At 43.9% G+C, this 19,521-nt stretch overlaps 1 protein-coding gene across 1 annotated transcript in view; it reads left to right on the top strand.

Moving 5' to 3' along the window:
- STAB2 (stabilin 2) overlaps positions 1-19,521 on the top strand; it is a 134,188-nt gene that overhangs the window by 18,944 nt on the left and 95,723 nt on the right. The window contains 7 exon segments of the mRNA XM_032493456.1: positions 4,951-5,046; positions 8,977-9,102; positions 9,937-10,133; positions 11,356-11,489; positions 15,577-15,710; positions 16,791-16,873; positions 18,103-18,252. Coding sequence (XP_032349347.1) covers positions 4,951-5,046; positions 8,977-9,102; positions 9,937-10,133; positions 11,356-11,489; positions 15,577-15,710; positions 16,791-16,873; positions 18,103-18,252 — 920 coding nt within the window.

Raw genomic sequence — 19,521 nt, 5'->3', positions numbered from 1 at the left:
TGAAAGTCAGACATGGTTTATATAGCTCAAGACCCCAGAAAGAAAGTTCTTTGAGGGGAAAAGCATGAAACATTTACATGTAACAAATCTACACAGGCAAAGCAAAGAGCTGACAACAAATCTGGTAAAATGCAGTCTTTGAAAGGAGAAATAGCCTTTCTGTGGTTTTCACACTTACCAGAAATGCTGTCTGGCAAACTCAGGGGTGTGGAATTCCCTCTCTCCAGGCTCCCAACATCCACCCGTTCCTTAACTGTTCAGCTTCTCCCTCATGTCCTTCCAAACCCTGGTCTCAGCACTGATCTTCTCCCCAGGGGCCTCTCCTTCCCCAACAGGTCCCACCACATTCTAATCTGTCCTTGCCTTTTGGGAATTCACAAGTAAGTACCTGAGGTGATCAGAGGTTTTTGGTTCCATTTTGCAGATTAAACAAACCAACCAACCTGACACAGGCTTATCCAGATTTTTGTTTTTAGTTCAACTCAGAAGTAGACCCTGAAACAAGGATTCTAGTACAAATAGCAAGTTTGAGAGGTGACCCAGGGAAACAGTAAGAAAATGGCACAGAAGAAGTAAAGGGTGTATTATCAAGCCAGAAACCATGTGGATGACCGAGCTTAATCCCCTGGGGAACTCTGGAGCCCATGTAGAACACTCACCATGGGGTTATCTTACCTGAGGGGAGAGGGAGCCGTGGCAGAATAATGGCCCACAAAATGTCCACATTCTACTCCCATGGACCTAGGAATATGTTGCCTTCCATGGCAAGAGAGAATTAAAGTAACAGGTGGAATTAAGTTTGCTAATCATCTGACCTTCCAATAAGGAGAGTACCCAGGATTATCCAAGTGACCCAATGTAAACTCAAAGGTCCTTAAATGTGAAGGCATTAGGCAGAGGCAGAAGATGCAGTGTCAGAGTGATGAGATGGGAGAAAGATGGAAGTCCTTACTGGCTTTGAAGATGGAAGGAGGCCACAAGAAAAGCAACATAGTCAGCTTCTAGAGGTCAGAAGAGGCAGTAAAAGGGATTCTCCGTCCAGTAATGAACACAGCCACCAGCACCTTGGTCTTGGTAAAGTAATGTTGGATTTCTGACCTCTAGAAATGTAAGACCAAAATTGGTGTTGTTTTAAGATGCTAGGTTTGTGGCAATTTGTTACTGCAGCAATGGGAAACTAACACATGCAGTCATCCCAGGGAGTTGTTCATTTCCTGGTACTTCCAGTCCCCAATGAGCACCTAAGCGAAGCAGCCTTCCTATGAAGTGTTTACAGGCTACTGGAAGTAGCTGAATGCATGGGATTGGTAGGGGCTTGAGAACATGGACATGATGGGGACAGTGTCTGCCAGATACACAGTCTCCCAAAAAGGGTAGGTGAGGTGTCCTTTCTCCAGCACCACTTCAGATCTGGCTTTCATGGAAGAATCACATTTGGTAGGCGCTGCATTGATTCAAATATTTTTTGCAAGAAAAACACGCACACACAGACATCCTACCCACCTAAGTTTGCACACTCTGTAATAGGTTTCACCCATAACAGCAAAGACATTATCTCATTCTAATCCATGGGGTCCTTGATGGCAGATGCTGTTATGCCTCTTTATCTCCAGTACCTGCCACAGTGCTGCCTGCACGGTAGACGCACACTACACTTTTGTTGGCTGGATGAATACATGAGTGAATGAGTGAATGATCTAATTCACTCCAGCCCTATCGTCCTAACCTAGAAGCATGGTATTGGGAGGCACTGTGTAGACGTGGTTAGAGCTCCAGCTCTACACTCAGACTGGGTTTCAGCCACAGGGCTGCTACAGATTGTGGGAACCCTAAGTTTACTGAGCACACGCTCTGTCTGTCTTCATCTGTAATAACAGAAATAATACTGCCTCCTTTAGAATTACTATGAAGACCTAATGAGGTAATCAGTGCACAACGAATGTTAGCAATTATTATTGTTATTATTAATACTTGTTATTCCTTAGTATCCCCCAATCTTAGGTTTTTCTTCATTCACCACTTTATGAAAGATTATTTCAAAAGAGTGTTAGCAAAAGCAAATTTAAAACAAATGTTAGTATTCTAAGTGTTTTTAACATTATACATTGTGTTAAAGGACAGTAAACTAAAATATAATTAATTGTTCATAAAGAACATCTCTCTCATATTGGCCCTTCCCTACCGTAATACTAGAATTTAAGTCACATTTTAAATAAATATTGAAATGGGGAGGGAAGATAGCATCCAACATTGCTTACTTACTAAGAAAGAATCTGCAGGTAATTGCAGATGAAAATTTAGAAAGATGAGCTCGTGTTGCCCCCAAGAAACTGATGTTGGTTGCCAATGAGCACAGATGTACTTGGAAATTCCAAACATTTCTAAATAAAGTGGCCTCCCTTCACATTTGTTTGTGCCATGGAGAAAGGGCAAGTGAAAGGCCGAGAGATGTTTTGGAAACCTAAATTTTTAAGTTAAGAAAATTGGAGACCTAAACTGAGGCTTGGGAGAAAAAGTTCCCAGTTCTAGGCTCCAACAGAACTTTGTGAGATGATGGAATGTCCTATAGTGCACCATGTAACATGGCAGCCACTATGTACATGTGGCCACTGAGCATCTGAAATGTGGCTTGTCCAAATGAGAAACTGAATTTTAAATTTTAGTTTGTTACTTACTTTAAACTTAAATAGCCCCACGTGGCTAGTGGCTACCGTATTGGATAGCACAGCTGTAGAACACAGTGGCTAAGAGAGAGCAGGCTTCAAGTCAGACTGGCCTGAGTTTTAAACCAAGCCCAGTTGCTGTGTGACCTGGGGCAAGCTATTAACATCTCTAAGCCCTCTTCATCTATAAAACAGGAATAATAGTATTCCTTGTGGGTCTGACTCATAGCAAAACTCCTAGCAGCAAGTCAAAAGCACTCAAGGGAAGCAAGTATTAAGCGAGGATAAAAGTTAAGTGAACGTTCATTCACCTGTGAAGGAATGATGGCTCAGTGATGGCTGGTCACTTCCCATTGGCAAAAACTAGGGGAACTTGGAAGCCTTTTCAGCCGGGCATCCACTGGGTGCCAGTGTTGTTTCACCCAGGAAGGCTCTGGTTGTTCGTGGTGGCAATTCTGTAAGTAGGACAACACTATGGGTTGCAGTTATTTTTAACACTGACTTTAACCTGCTGCTGGAGCATTCTCCCACCTGACTCTTGATTCCTTTAGAGATGATTTAGTGCTGCATTGGCCAAGGCCAATGGTTCATCTCAGCTGCCAAGGCCCTGGCCCACTTGGTGCCTCGCACCCAGAGAGGGCAAAAGGCAAAGCCCATTTTCTCAAACATGACCCCAAATCAATCCCACAATCATGTCTTGTTAATAACAGTAGCTAGCTTTTGCTGAGTTCCTCCTGGGCACCAGGCAGTGCACGAGGCTTGGCATGTAGAATCTCCTTGGGACAATTCTGCAAGCTGGGTTCCTCGTTTTATGGGTGAAGAAGCAGAGAGGTTACTCAAGGTCACGCAGCCATTACGGGGACAGAGGCAGGATTTGACCCCAAGTGTCTGACTTCAGAACCTGGTCACCCAACCACTGCACCCTTCAGCCCCTGGTGGGCATCCATCCACCATGCATTAGATGGGTAATGGGCATCCAAAGGGGAGAGATTAGGTCCCCACCCCAAGGAGCTGGAAACTGGGTGACAAATATGATCCAGTGTGCACAGCACACATAGGATGCTACATGAGCACGAGAGAGGGCAGCTCACTCTGCCAAGGGGCACGGCACAGGGGGCTTTATGCTCTGTCCCTCTGACCTGGATGGACCTGGCTTTGGCCACTTTGAAGTCATACATCCCAAGTTTCACATATCTCTGGAGATTTGCTGAGGCTGCTTCAACAAATACCCGGGGCTCTTTAAATGACATTTGGGAATCCCTCTGCCACTCACGTCTCCTTCCCAAGGACACTTTCTTGGCAGTGCTTGGTGGCCCTGCAATGTATTTCAGAGGCTCCCAGAAGCTCTCCATGCCAGATCAGTTAATCCAGTACAGAGGCTGTGCTGGAAGACAGGACACAGGGAGAGGCTCGTGCCTGGGAGGGAAGCTTAGCGGGAGGATAGCCCTTGCAGTTAGCATCTAAGCTGGGAACAGGGGCCTAGCCACAGTCGACTGCCTGCTCCCACTCCCTCAGCCTCTTCCTTGGTTGCATGACAACACTTAGGACACCCACGGTCATTGTATCTCTTAGAATCTGGCTGCCCCACTACACTGTAAGCAACTTGAATTTAGGTATCGTGAATAACTCATTTGTATACCTAATCCAGTGCCTGCCATTAGGTAGGGGCTGGGTAGATATTTTTCAGTCGAGTTAAATTGAGCCTTCTCTGCTGAGCACATTTGGAACTTGACTGTTTCAAAAGCTACAGCCACAGGTGGCTGTCGAAGTGCTTTGTTAACATAGAAACAACAGCAGATCAGTTTCTGAAGGGAGGATGAAAATTGCAAATCCACTTGAATTCAGTTATTTAAGTGAGGACTGGAGCTATTTTTCATTGTAACGTTGGAGAGGGCTTTGTTCGCCAAACAGAGGAATTTAGATTTCATTTGGTTAGCCATTGGGAGTCTCTGAGACATTTGAGGGGAAGATCATCTTGATGCCATTACTGATCAGAGGAACCTCAGCGCATGCGATACGCCTAGTGTGCCTTATATACATTATCGCATGTAACTGTATAGAAATCCCAAGGGATAGGCATCATTATTCATTATAGATAAATGAATTGAAGCTCATAAAAGGAAACAGAAGCCAAGATTCAAACTAGGGTCTCTAGGACTTCAAGCCCATAATCTTCCCCCTTCATCACGCAGAATCTCAGTAAACACTGCCTGAAAACAGTGTCCTTCCAGAATCTTCAGAAGACGTTTATATCAGGTAATGAAGAAGCCCCATTTTCTGTCTACAGTGTGCACCTGTGTGCATGGCGTGTGCCGCAGTGGAATTGATGGTGACGGGACCTGTGAGTGCTACTCTGCATACACCGGCCCCAATTGTGACAAACGTGAGTACTTCTAGTTTCCTTAATGCCGCACTCAACCAGTGCACTTGTATGCATTTCAGTTGTGTATTCACATACTGGGGCTGTACATGGGTGAGGTGCCATCAGATGTTTTGCTGGAAGCTTTGCAAAAATTGAAAGGAGAAGGGGGGAACAGAGAGGAGGGGGAAGGGGAGAAGCGAGGGGAAGAAAGGATAATATAGAGGACTGAAAGTCACAGAAGATTTGGGAACAATGCAGTGACATGGCTTCAGTTATATTTTAGAAAGGTCAAGCTGGTGGCAGTACGAGGGCATGATGGAGAGGAAGACATTGGGGCTGGGAAACCAGTTGTCACTGCAATGAGTTAGCCACCTGGTAAGGGAGATGAGGTATGTTCTCAATTACAGGTCTCAAAAACAGCATATTAACAGGAAATGGAGGCTCAGCAAGGCAAAATGACTCACCAAAGTCCACAAAATAGTAAATGGGAGAGCTGGGACTCAGTTCATTGGCTTTCCTCACACGGTCTATCACACTGAGTTCAATCAAGAGATAGAAACCACAGGGTGATTGCAACAAGAGAAGTTTAATGTAAAGAATTAGTAAGCTATGATAGGAGAGCGGTTATAAAAATGCCAAGTGAAGTTTGGGGCCAGTGGAGCATAACAAAGGACAGACAAAGTTGGAAGGGGATGGCTGCCCCCAAGGCTGGGTTCAGATCTTGTTGGAGAAAGGTGGTGTGGCAGCCCACTTAATAGAGGAGAGGTTTGTTGGTTTGTCCAAGTCACCAAGGGGGCACAGTGACCTAGCAGGCAGGCTACAACCCTCTAGGGCACAGATTAGCTGATGCTGAGGGGCAAGAGCACAGAGGGAGCTGGGGCACTGTGGATGCTAAATCTGGAACCTACAGTGTCTGTGTATGGGGAGGGCTGTTGGAAGGAGGACACTGGGTCCAGGCCAAGGATGCAAGGTTACTAATGGACTGTGCACTCTTAAGTGCACAGGTTTGGCAAAACATCACTGTGTCCTCACACACCCACACCACTGACAGACCATGCAGCAGCAGTAGCAAACACAGCAGAAGCACAACAGAGCCAGGAAGAGGCTCCCCTTCCTCCTGCAGCGGCCCTCCAACACCCTCTACTGGCCAACCGTAACATCACTATAAAGGAGAAATGTTCAGAGTCCTGCACATTATCACAGAGCAGGTGCGGAAGGGTGAATTGGAGCTTCACTGTTAAGAAATTGGACATTCTGCCTGTAACAGTAGCCTAATTTATCCTCCTGGTCTGTAAAGTGAAGGGATTACACAAGGTTCAAATTTCACAAATTCAGACTCACTTTATTCAAAGTCACTGAGGAGCTATGAGTAGTGGTAGTAAGGAGGGTGAATGAAAAAGGAGACAGACATGCAAACACCAATCTGGATCAACAGCAGAATGAAACTCAGGTGGAGAGGACAACCTCTTCAGACCTCAGTCAGCCTCATTCCCCGGCCACTCCTGTCACCGCCAAATGGATTCAGGAGCAAAACAAAACAAAAAACTTCTTAATAAGATAGGAGACCCACTCAGAAGCCAGAAGCCAGCCTAATGGAGAACATGGATAAATTTGCCTCCAAAAGACAAAATAATTCTGTTGAGTCAAAAGATAACCAGTAGACTGGGACAAAAATACTTGGCAATCCACATGGCAGAAATGTTTTTATAATAATATAAAGTCCATGAACCCACTTTTAAAATTGGCCAAGGAGCAGCTAATTCTCAGGAGAAGAAATGAAGACTGCCACCACCAAGCATAGAAAAGGTGCTTAACCCCACGAGGAATCACAGGAAAGCAAATTAAAACCATAATGAAGTAGCATTTTGGAGTTTGGGAAGTTTTGGTTTGGTTGTGGTTTTTTGCCTGCTAGTTACACAGATTGAAAAGCTAGATAATATCTGTCTGTAAGTGAGAAAAATTACAGTCCTGTCCATGGGGATATGAATTGCTATAACCTGTGAGGGAAATGTATCTATTAAATGTTAAGGGAGGCTCAGCATTTGCTGCTGCAGCCCCAATTATAGGAATTTACCTGGAGTAGGTAAGAATATATGTACAGAGAAATTCTTGATAGTATTGTCTGTAAGAACAAAACAAGCTGGGAACAACTTGAATGTCCATCAGTAAGAGGTGTTGAGTAAAGAGTGGTATATCCTGTTCTAGTTGGAAGAATGCTAGCTGCTGAAAGAAATCAACACAAAAATCCAAGGACTGAACACTGTTGTTCCAAAACTGCCCTAAGATATCCCAAAGTACCCTCATTGACCTCACAGGGCTGCTATGGGATATTTTAAATATTTGAGGGAAACAGTGATACATCTGTAGAATATGGTACAAAATGCTAACGAGTTAGTACACAATTTCAACATTAGGTAGCACTTTTTTTTTTTCGATGACATATCTTTACAAAGCTGCATTTCCAGTGGTTGCTGTGATGAAAAGCAATTCAGGTACAAAAATAATTTTGACTGGACCAAGGGTGGTGGTTTCCAATCTGATTCCAAGGTTTAAGAAGTTGTGAAGCCTCCAGCAAGCTCACAGTTCCCCTTAATAAGTAAATGTGGTTGTTCAAGAATGAAATAAAGTACGTTTCTACTAATCCCATTACTTTTCAAATGGCTACTAGGGTATCATGACATAGTTACTGGATTCTTTGGTTCTAACGACTAAATAAATGGACCTAGTAGATAATTTCTTTTGGACTGGGGCATCTTGAAAAAAAAATTGAGACACTTAAATTACCTGAGAATTTGGGGAATCTCTGGCTTAACACAGCAGAGGTGTACTTCTTACTCGTGTAACAATCTGGTGCGGGTGTTCCTGGCTGACACCAGCTTCCCACCAAGTGGAAGTCCTAAGGTTTGGCACCTCCATGTGGATGATCCTCCCTTGAGTCCGAGAGGAAAGATTTTCAGCAAGTCTCACCACTGAACCCTTCAGCAACTTCGCCACCATATAGTGACCAAGACCCTGTCCTTTCCAGTGACATCTGGATCTCAGCTCTAGAGGGAGGAGGACTGACTCTTATCTTAACCCTAGGGTAGTGGTTGCTCTTTATTTTTCTTCTGTTCCTTCATTCTTTAGAATTTTTTTTAACTCACAGGGGCCAATTCCCTGTCATTCCAAATCGCTGTTCATGATTCTTTACACTAGAACTCTCCCTGTTCAAATTCAAATAACTGTGTGGTTTCGTCTCTTGCCTGGGCCCTAACTAATATATAGCCTATTATTTTTTAAAAAAAGAAAAAGAAAACCCTTAGTTTCCCTATACCTGGGGCTCCTCTTCTGCAATGACCTCCGCTGCCTGCTCAGGTCTCAATCTGGCCCTCTTTACATTGCGCCCAGGGAGCTGGAGCTGGAGGAACTGGTACAAAAGTGCCAGCCCTCTGGCCACTGCTCCTGATGTGAGTGATGAACTCTCCTTTACCTCTGACCCAGGCATCTCGTATCTCCTAGCAGCGCCTGTGACATTGTTTCAGCCCAGCTTGTTGGCTTTGCAAGTTGGCTAATACGTCAGACACTACAGTTTTTAACAGCCATCTTAAGCCCCATCTATATTATAAAATATAGTGGTTATTAGAGATTAAAGTACATCCATAAATACCTCCATAATAATATTGTTAAATTAAATCAAGTTCCTACAGATTTTAACTGGATTCCATTTTGTGTTAAAAAAAAAGATCTTGTACATAAATGTATTATATTGGTTGTTGACACTGGTTATTTTGAGAGTGGGATGGGAGAGTGAGAATAAAAAGACAGCTAATTTTTGCTTTACCCAGTCTGTATTTGTTGAATTGTTACAGTGAAACTTTTTACTTTTTTAATAATAGGAAATACTACGTTTGTTGAGTTTTGTAGAACTGGTTGTTCTACTAATGCAGTTACCTCCACCATCTTCCTTTGCAGCCATCCCTGAATGTGCAACCTTGCTCTGCCCAGAAAATTCCAGATGCTCCCCTTCCAGCGAAGATGAAACGAAACTAGAATGCAAATGCCTCCCCGATTACAAAAGTGATGGCAGATACTGCGAGCGTGAGTACACCTTAGATCCTGCTGGTTTATTCATTAAAATACTTAGATTACTCAACAGAAAAAAAACAAAACAAAACAAAACTCACAAGCTTCCTAATATTAACACAATGACCATGTCTGTTTCTCTCCATGAAGCTGAATGAAATCTATAAAAATTTCTAAACAAAGTGCTCATCATGTGGTGGCTCTTCAATAAATGTCAGTTTCTCTGGTTATCAGAGCATGTATGTAGGTTTTTACACATTTTTGTTTTATATCACCCAAATCAATGTTAAGGTGAGATGTAATTCCTTCCTTCCTCCCTTTCACATTCATTCACTTCAGGAGGTTGTGTATTGGTTGTGAACATGATATTGGAGCCAGACTGCCTGGGAGTAAATCCCAGATCTGCTGGTTATTAACTACATGATCTTGGACAAATTCTTTAACTTGCCTTTGCTTCCATTTATGAAATGGGGATAATAGTGGTAACTACCTTAGAGGAGTGAGGATTTACTGAGTTCATGTGTGGCAAATGCTTAGAACAGGATCCAGGACACATAAATTCTATAAACATCAGTGCTTTCTCTCATGCTGTTTTATATTTAAATCCATACATAGCAAGACATAATAATATCTCAACCCAGTATTTGTGGTTATAATTTCTGATGGCTGTGTACAAGTCTGGTAGGTGTGGGTGATCAGGTAGGGTAAGACACAGTGTTTCTTTCTCTCTCTCCTGAAACTTGAATTGCCTTTGTGGCTTTGATGGGCTATAATTTGCAGTCCCTTCACAGTAGGTTCTCCTTCCCTGAGTGTGATAATTGCCCTTTTTTTTGGTCATTGCTTCTCAAGCCATCAATCCATGTTTGCAAAATATCTGCCACCCTCACGCTCGGTGCACATACCTGGGACCAAATCGGCACAGCTGCACATGCCAAGAAGGCTACCGCGGGGACGGCCAAGTGTGCTTACCCGTGGACCCCTGCCAGGTGAACTTCGGGAACTGCCCTACAGCGTCTACAGTGTGCAGATATGATGGGCCTGGACAGGTGAGCTAAGGGTGCCTTAGAACCAAAAATACTCTGTCCCAAAGGGGAGATAAGATGCCAGGCAGCACGGACAGATTTATTCAGAGCAGTGAAGATATTCTGGAGTGAGACACATGTGATTCTTTAAATCACATCATGACCTTGACCGGTAAAATTCAGCCTGATCAGGAGACCTTTGCTGTGGAGTCCAGGTGAAAGAGCCCTCTCCCCCAGTATCTCACTCACCCACCAAAAATTCCATGAGTCCCAACTGCATCCATAACTGCTTGTCAAGTGTCCAGCGGAGGGAAATACATCCGTGCAGAAGGCTGCTGCTGCCTTGGGAGGAGGAAAGTCTTCAGCACTTGACCAGACAGAGTCATGGGTCCCTGGTAGTCTAGTCAGCACCCATGGGAACGCTCCTGGAGTTCACTGCAGAGAATCCACCTGATCTCGTCTCCAAGAAAAACAGTACATCATATGACATTTCTCCTATTAATTTCTGAGGCAGGTTTGAAAGAAATTCAAAGGGCTGCCTTCCCATCCTCTAAGTGAGGTCCCTTATGGGAAAAGTCATGTTACACCATGAAATGAGGTCCCAGGACCTTGGGAGTGAGGTAAAAAATATACTTTGTCCCTTAAAAAAATAGGTCGCAGGGCATATTTTTAAGTCCTAGAAAGCCTCCACTGTTCACACAAAAGCAGTGCATTCATTATCAAAAGAGGGTTCCTTAACCTGACGTGATTAACACGTTAGACCTGATCGATTATTCTTTGTTGTAGGGGGTGTTCTGTATGTTATAGGATGTTTAGCAGCATCCCTGGCCTCTCGTGGCACTGTCCCCCTCTCCTATCATGACAATCAAAAGTGTCTCCAGACACTGCTCAGTGTCCATTAAGCATCACGGTTGAAAATCACTCTTCTGGAGAAATAATACCTCCCATCTGGACCTCAGTCTTCTCTCACATGTAGACATTCTAGAATCAGGAGGTGTGGTGCCAGGGAGGCCCCAGGTCAGCAAACAAGAAAACTGAAAAGGTGGACTACCAATAAGGTATATGAGTTTCCAAACAGACAAGATGTAAACATGATTTCCAATTCTAGATAAGTTCACAAATTTTAATTTTAGATCACTTTAGATCTCCCCAAGTTAATTTTTTGTGGCAGAATAAAGATGCGAGTTTAAGAAGAATGTCAGGCTGACTAACAAGAGCCCTCTTTTTCCCTTCCTATCTGCTGAAGTCACACTGCGAGTGCAAGGAACATTACCGCAACTTCGTACCTGGGGTGGGGTGCAGTATGACCGACGTCTGTGAATCTCACAACCCCTGTCACAGGAATGCAGGCTGCACCACCATTGCACCAGGCCAAACCAAGTAAGTCTTTGCAGTTCCACCACCATCCTTCCAAGTGGCGGCCAGTCAATGCTGAAAGTTCTTGAAGGGCAGGAAATGCATCTTATTCAGCCTTGCAACCTTCCTCACCCCCACATAGCACAGTGCAAGGAACAAAGTAGGGGGAACTCTATACATCTTTGTAGAATCAATGAATCATTCAATAATTGCTTCCTTTATAATTGACCTTGCCTGAAAGCATGGTGTTAAGTGGCCAGAGCATGGGGAAAGGAAACCACTGTCGCTGGGAAAACAAATGTCTGTTATGATTACAGGGGTTTGACCTCTGTAATGTATATGCCTGTTTCCTCATCTATGACATACTGCTTGTTAGTGGTGCAAAACAAGACCTGGGGAAAGTGAATGCATACTAGGCGGTGTTTCCTGGATTCCAGGTTTCAAAAGAAGGGATTTACCATGAGTGAAAATATTTATGTGACAATTCCTGAGGCAGAGGCAGCTTGCATGGTGGGAAGATGGTATTCAGAGTTTAAAGACTTGGGTTTGAGTCTTAGTACAGGTATCTGTCAGATTCATGACCTTGAGAAAGTGACTCCATCCCTCTGGCCTCAGTTTCTTCATGATTCAAACGAGTACAGTGAAGTCTACTTCATACTGCTGTGGTGAGGACTCATCAGAGAATGTTCCTGAAAGTGCTCTACAGATGTGTTACGTTTTTATTAGTGGGTGGACCAAGGCTGGAACCCAAGTCTTTTGGCTCCCAAATCAAGGCTTCCATCTCAATGCCGCTTTCCTTGTCACAGCATCTACAAAGAACCTATTCTGCTGTTACGCGCTGTGCGTCTGCCTTAGCCCAGCCAAGTCGGAAAATGGTCTCACCAAGTCTCAGACTTTGGACCAAGATTTCAAATTTAAAAAAAGATTTTTTAATTAGGGGGAAGGGTATAGCTCAGTGGTAGAGCACATGCTTAGCATGCACAAAGTCCTGGGTTCAATCCCCAGTACCTCCATTTAAAAAAACAAAAAGAAAAAAAAATTGTTGAAAAACAACAATAACAACAAAATGTATGTCTCGTATATTCCATTCAGCACTGAGGCCATTAAAATACAATTCTCCTGTATCGTTAGGAAAGACAAGTCAAGTCTCTTTACACAAAACAGATCATTGTCTTCATAACAACTTAGGGAACTTTTAGAGAGAGACATAAAAAGTAACGTATAAAAGTTAATTGTCTTGCTGTTAACTTCAAATGAAACTTACATAATTTAGAGTTGGATTGATTTCCAACAATGACTATTATATCACTTCCAAGGATTACCAGCCTCCCTCTTTGCCTTCTTAAATACACTGTCTTGAGCACAGTACTTATAGAGGAGGTTGATGTTTAAGTAGGAAACTGTTATTTGATTGCATTAAGTAAGCTATTGCTTCATGGTTGGATCTACTGTAGTGATTCCTTATAACAAGGTTTCTCAGTCCCGGCGTGGTTGGCCTTTGGGGCCAGATCACTCTTTGTTGTAGGATCTCTCCTGTGCATTGTAGGATGGTCAGCAGCATGCCTGGCCTCTACCCACTAGATTCCAGTAGCACCTTCACCCCAACCGTGACAACCAAAAATGTCTCCAGACGTTGCCCAGTGTCCCCTAGGGGGCAAAATTGCCCCTGGTTGAGAGCAACTGCTCTGTAAAAGCCTTGAAAGCTGAACCCGTAAATGATCTCCCAATCATTGGTCTTTCTGGGAAACTTACATGCATCCTTCTATAATTAGCGTAAATGTCACTTTCTCCTAGAACCTGTTCCATACTTCTCCAGGCAGAGTTAGTCCCTCCATACCCCCTCTCATCCTGTTCAATCTTCTGTCACGGTGCTTCCTATGGAATGTAAATCATCTGTTTATGGACATGTCCTGCTCCATCCCAGCCCCTCCTTATTACCGTTGTTGTTACCATCACCGTCTCCATCATCATCATCATCTGCCAAGTGTTGAGCTTTTTCTATGTGTCTGTCACTGTGCCAGCTGTTTTTCATGCATTGTCTCTTCCAACAACAACCCTAAAGGTATTGGTAAACCCATTTCATAGATGAGGAGACTGGAATTCAAAGAGGTTAAGTGGCCTTATCATGTTGCCATAAATTATTTGTTTCAGGTCTTTCTCCAGTATGTGAGATGCTAAAAGTGAAGAGTATCTGTTATCATCCTTTTTATAGGCCTCTTATGTAGCTCAGTTCCTAGAATTAAGCAGGTATTTAGAAAATAATCAACTCAACAATGAGGCACTGACCCAAGTGCTGGGTGGGATAGAATGAGAAATAAGATGAGATACAGGTTCTACGAGAGCTTCCCAGCGAGCAGAAGGGACAACACATCAGGAGGTCATTTTGGTGAGAAGGGTTGTGGTGGAGGTGCCGACAGAATGCTCCTGTCGGGGTTGAGTGAGGAGGTCAAATAAGGCTGCCTAGAGCAGGTCACATGGCCAGAGGAGTGCACAGCAATCTAGAAAAAATCAGTTTGGTGTTGCTGGAATTTGCAAGGAAGGAGACATAAGTGAGAACCCCCCACTTTGAAGCCTTGCACGTATGCTAAGCCCTTACACTGTATCCTGTAGACAAAAGGGATTCCTGAGAGTCTTAAGCACACGTCAGATTTCTCTTTGGGAGAGACCATTCAGGGCTTGTGTGATAGACTGATCTGAGGGGAGGAAAACTAAGGGCAGAAAAACCAGTTAGGGAGTCATCGCAGCGATCCAAGCAAGGGGTGAGGAGACCCTAAAACATTTGTTCAACCAACTTGTTGAAAATATATCTGTTTGCAATGGGACTGGTTTAGAAACACAAGTGAATTAGTGAGTGTAGAATTGTTCTTTGGAATCTTCTCCTAAACATGAGCCCTGCTTGTAGTATGCATGACCACAGCATCCCTTCATCTCTCCTCTCTGAAATGCTTTCCTCCTGTCTCATGTTTGGTTCTTCACTTATCTCCAGGGTGCTGGTGAATGTCACCTTCCTAAGCATCTTGCCAGTTTCAGCCAGCTGTCAACCAGTCTTTTCCAGGTAGCTGTGGTTTGACAGGCGCCAGGGCTTACCGATTCGTAAGAGTTAATGATTAAATTTTCAGGAATTTCGTCGACTGATTAGTGTCATGGTAGTTTGTAATTGGCCAAGGTGGGAATATGAGCCATGGAAGTTGGCAAATACTGCAAATTAGGGCTATTTTTCCCCCCTGATTCTTTAACATCTACCAGCACATCACTGCTAGTGCATCTTAACTACCTCTTTAACACTCTTTGTCTTTTATGAACCTAAACTATTACATAGGATTCTGTTGTTTTCATTGTTTGTATAGTTCTTTTAACTCAGTTACTACTTATTTTACAACTATTAAGTAGCTACTGTGGACCAAGCCCTGTACCAGATCTTGAGGTTATAAGAATGAATGAATACACACACAGCCCTTGTCCTCATACTTCTCAAATTAGATGGGGAAGCAACTCTTAATCAAATAACCACACAGGTTGGGATAAAATTACAACCGGGACCGGTGCTGCAGAGAAGAGCTACAGGGTCCCGTGAGCTACAAGCACACCAAGGGGGGCCCGATCTAGTGTTGGAGAGGGTGGAAAATCAAGGAAGGTTTCCCTAAAGAGGGGACAGTTAAGCAGAGATCTCAGGAAGGAAGGGGAGGAATCTTCCAAGCAGATCCATGGCTCTGAATCTTTGCTTGAGGCTGGCTGCAGCAGTTTATGCTGACTCAGTGGTTCTGCAGTGGGAGCCGAGACCGAACATGTGCAGTAAGTGCTCCGAGGGCTTCTGATATACATGGTCTCTTGCTCATACTTTGAAAAAGTACTGAGACAAAGAGCATATGGAGATATCCAGTGTTCACATATACACATGTCATTTATTGAATATCCATTTCTTTGGGGCTGCTCTGTGTCGGGCACTGCACTGGGCATGTTCACTGGGTTTGTGCCTCTCCTCTCCTGGCCTTGTTCCATTCCGCTCTGGGCAGCGTTTTTCCCATCTGCACAATGAGGGATTTGGACTGTGTGATCTCAACATTCTGTATGGCTTTGAGACCCTGAAAATGTGCTCTCACTCTCTCTGTAGATGCACTTGCAGGAAAGGTTACACAGGCGATGGCTCAACGTGTTACGGAAACATCATGGAGCGACTCAGAGAATTAAACACTGAACCCAGAGGAAAATGGCAAGGAAGGTTGACCTCTTTCATCTCGCTCCTGGGTATGCAGCCACGGGTGCAGACTTCCACAGAGAGGGCTGCCCTCTTACAGGCAAGGGCATCAGCAAGACACAATCATTCAGAAAGGGGTGTGCAGGCTAGGCAAGTTTTGTCTCTGGGGATCAGCCCTTTGAGAAGGGGCCGTGCAGATGGGAGGAAAAGGACAGGCAGCTGTTCCAAGGAGACAGGACTTAGTGCCAAGAGATCCACCAGTGCAACAGCTGAGGATAGGGTTCTGGGCAGAGAAGTGCTCTGCATGGGTCAGTGCTGTGTTTTCAGCATAAATCTTAATGTGTATCCAACACAGATGTCCTGCTCTTTGCAAGACACCCCGCAGGGGATCAGGCATTACTGGCATGCCTCAGGGCTCTCCTGCCTTCTTCTACGTGCTGTTAAAATAGCAAGTGAGAGCAGACAGGGGTGACAATGTCCTTCACAGGCTGGACCCTCGAAGGTTTCCCTAGACAAATTCCAGTCACCCTTTCATCTGCCTAATTTATGAGATGCTGGGATACATTGCCTCTTGTGTGATAGCACAGAGCCCATCCAGCTGTCTCATCCTCACAAGGGGCATGGAAACAAGACCAGCTACAAAACTTGCAGGGCCCATTGCAAAATGAAAAAGGCAAGAGTCCTTTGTTCAGAAATGATTAAGCATTTCATAAAGGCCACAGCAGAGTGTTAAACCAAGCGTGAGGCTCTTCTGGCCTTCGATGGAGCAAAGGCTGCATCTTTGCTCACGGAGGTGGTGACAGCTTGGAAAGTTGGGCACAGGGGCAGGGACTGTCTGAGGATTTTGTCACATGACCCTCACGGAACCTCTCATCCCAGGGTATCTTTGAGCTAAGACTGTGGCTGCAGGGGGAAATCACACAGTTGTGAGGGATGTTTGGGGGCCATATGTCATGGTGCCTCATGTTCTTAGCTTCCCTGTTTGCTGAGGCTTGCACATAGCAGTTACAACAGAGAAGCTTGGGAGTCAGAGGATCTAAATGGACCACAAGGGCCATTGCTTGATTTTGCTCCTCATGTACCACTGACCGATTTGGTGTTTTCTTTCTTTGTGTATTTTGACTCCTAAGACAAAGTATATGCCTGGCCACTAAGTAACCTGGGAACGTTTACCATGCTGTTGCCAACAGACAAGGGACTGAAAGGATTCAATGTAAGTATTTAAAATAACATTATTTATTTTATGAATAGGGACTAATGCAAAAAATAAAAAACCTTAGTAGACAGTATCCTCTTTATTTAAAGTGGGAAACTCCCATTAAAAATAAACCTACTGATGATAAGGATGGCAAATTTTTGTAAATGTTTTTTAGCAAAATATAACATCCTTACAGATAGTATACAGACTGTAAGTCCACAACTCAATGAACTGTCACAAAGTGCATGTACTTGTGTATCTGGCAAGACCATTTCTAGCTCCTTACAACACCCCCAGGGTCCCCTTCCGGTCACTACCCCTCACGGGTTTAGTAGTCTTAGCCTCAGTAGTCTTCATTGTGAGCAGATATTGTCCAAGATAATGTCAGCCAATAGAAATGAAATACATATGCCCAGTGGAGGTGTCCCATCATGATGGTATCAGTGCAATAATTAGATTTAGTTTAATGTAGGTGGTAGACACATTGCTTTGTATGTAATTGGTTTATCTAAATCCAAGATATTTTGTGATCATAATTTTTGCTGCATTAAATTAACACCCAGTAAGTTTCAGACTGTCTCACCCTAATAGGCCACTACCATTCATCTGTCCAAGACTAATCTGTCATTAATCTTCAGAGATGCATTCACATCTCTCCTGTTAAGAAGGAGAACTGATAAGTATTGAAGGCTTCTGGGCTGGACACCTTGCCTGTGGTCTCTTGATTAATATACAGATTGAATTTACACAGAGTTAAAAAAAAGTTTCTGTTGATGACAATAGAATATTGACACAATGTAGATTTGGTCTGATGGATTTCAAAAATCTTAATTTTGCTATTCAAAACTCCATCGGTCCACTCTACCGGCTCTTTTCACGTAACTTCATATTTCATTCCCATCTGCTTCCTGGGCTTGAGATGATTGATTCCTCAGCACCCGCTACCTTCCTTAGTCCTCCTGGTCCCAGCGTTCTGCTCTCCCCAGGATGACCTGTCCCCTGCTAGAGCACCTCCCGTGGTTTGCGAGTACACTGTGCCTCATGTCCCACTCCCCAGATTTCTGCCCACTTTAAGGCCTTGTCATCTGTGCTCCAGGAAAGCCATCTGTGTCCCAAAGAGCCCAAACTCAACTTAGGATGTACTAGCTTTGATGTCTTTGATGCTGAACAAGTCATGAATCACGAACCTCATTTTCCCTGTCAAATGATGGCAGACACAGAAGGAACCAGCTTTCTTTTCTCAGATTAAAGAGCTGTTGATGGATAACGAAGCTGCTCAGTACTTTGTGAAACTCCACATAATTGCTGGGCAGATGAACACTGAGCAAATGAGTAACACAGACACATTCTACACCTTGACTGGAAAGGCAGGGGAAATCTTCAGTGGTGATAAGGTAAGGGTTTCTGACTTTCCCTCCCATGAGTCAGTGGCCACAGCAGGCTCTCTCTTGGTGTCGCGGGTTGTGAAAGGTTATGAAGCACTTCTTTGCTCCTTTGTCAGAGCACTTGCCTATGTAGGGAAAAGTGGAGAGAGCAACATGGGACAGGGTCAGGTAGGCGGGGGCGGACTGTTACGGAAGGGGGATTATAAAGTGATTCTGCTACAGTCTGAATTAGTTTTCAAGGCAACCATCATTCAGCTGCCAGCCAGCAGGAAAGAGGAATTTTACAGTAAACCTGTTTCCTGGAAGCATCAGCACAAAAGCCACATCAGCACTCCTTGTAGGAAAGGAAATGGATTGTTTATGCATCCTCCCCAACTCAACATTCCATCTCTCCTAATGCCATGAATTCTGTTTTGTTTTTAAATAAAACTGTCTTCCTCTTCTTCCTCAAATTAACTCTTTTTAAGACTTTACGGGGCTGAAGGGCACATAATCAACAGAATGGGAGAGAGTGGGAGGGCTATACTGTTGCATTTCACCAAATATCAGTAGTTGATAGATTAATGAGTACTTACCACGTGCAAAGTACTGGGGTAAATCTGCATTTATAGTATATAAAGCTCACAACAACTCGTGAAGGTTTTTCCTGTGGGAAAACAGAGGTCACAAAGTAAGGACCAGAGCCAGGATTCAAAAGCAGATCTGCCTGCTGGAGAGGCTATGGAGAAAAGGGAACCCTCCTTCACTGCTGGTGGGAATGCAGTTTGGTTCAGCCACTGTGGAAAACAGTATGGAGATTCCTCAAAAGACTAGGAATAGACTTACCATATGACCCAGGAATCCCGCTCCTGGGCATACATTCAGAAGGAACCCTACTTCAGGATGACACCTGCACCCCAATGTTCATAGCAGCACTATTTACAATAGCCAAGACATGGAAATGGCCTAAATGTCCATCAACAGACGACTGGATAAAGAAGATGTGGTATATTTATACAATGGAATACTACTCAGCCATAAAAACCGACAACATAACGCCATTTGCAGCAACGTGGATGCTCTTGGAGAATGTCATTCTAAGTGAAATAAGCCAGAAAGAGAAAGAAAAATACCATATGAGATCGCTCATATGTGGAATCTGAAAAAAAAAAAAAAGCATAAATACAAAACAGAAATAGACTCACAGACATAGAATATAAACTTGTGATTGCCAAGGGGGCAGGGGGTGGGAAGAGATAGACTGGGATTTCAAAATTGTAGAATAGATAAACAATATTA

Source organism: Camelus ferus, chromosome 12 (genome assembly GCF_009834535.1).
Source record: "Camelus ferus isolate YT-003-E chromosome 12, BCGSAC_Cfer_1.0, whole genome shotgun sequence".
Classification (NCBI taxonomy): domain Eukaryota; kingdom Metazoa; phylum Chordata; class Mammalia; order Artiodactyla; family Camelidae; genus Camelus; species Camelus ferus.
The sequence above is the reverse complement of the archived record's forward strand: the minus strand, read 5'-3'. Positions and strand labels throughout refer to the sequence as shown.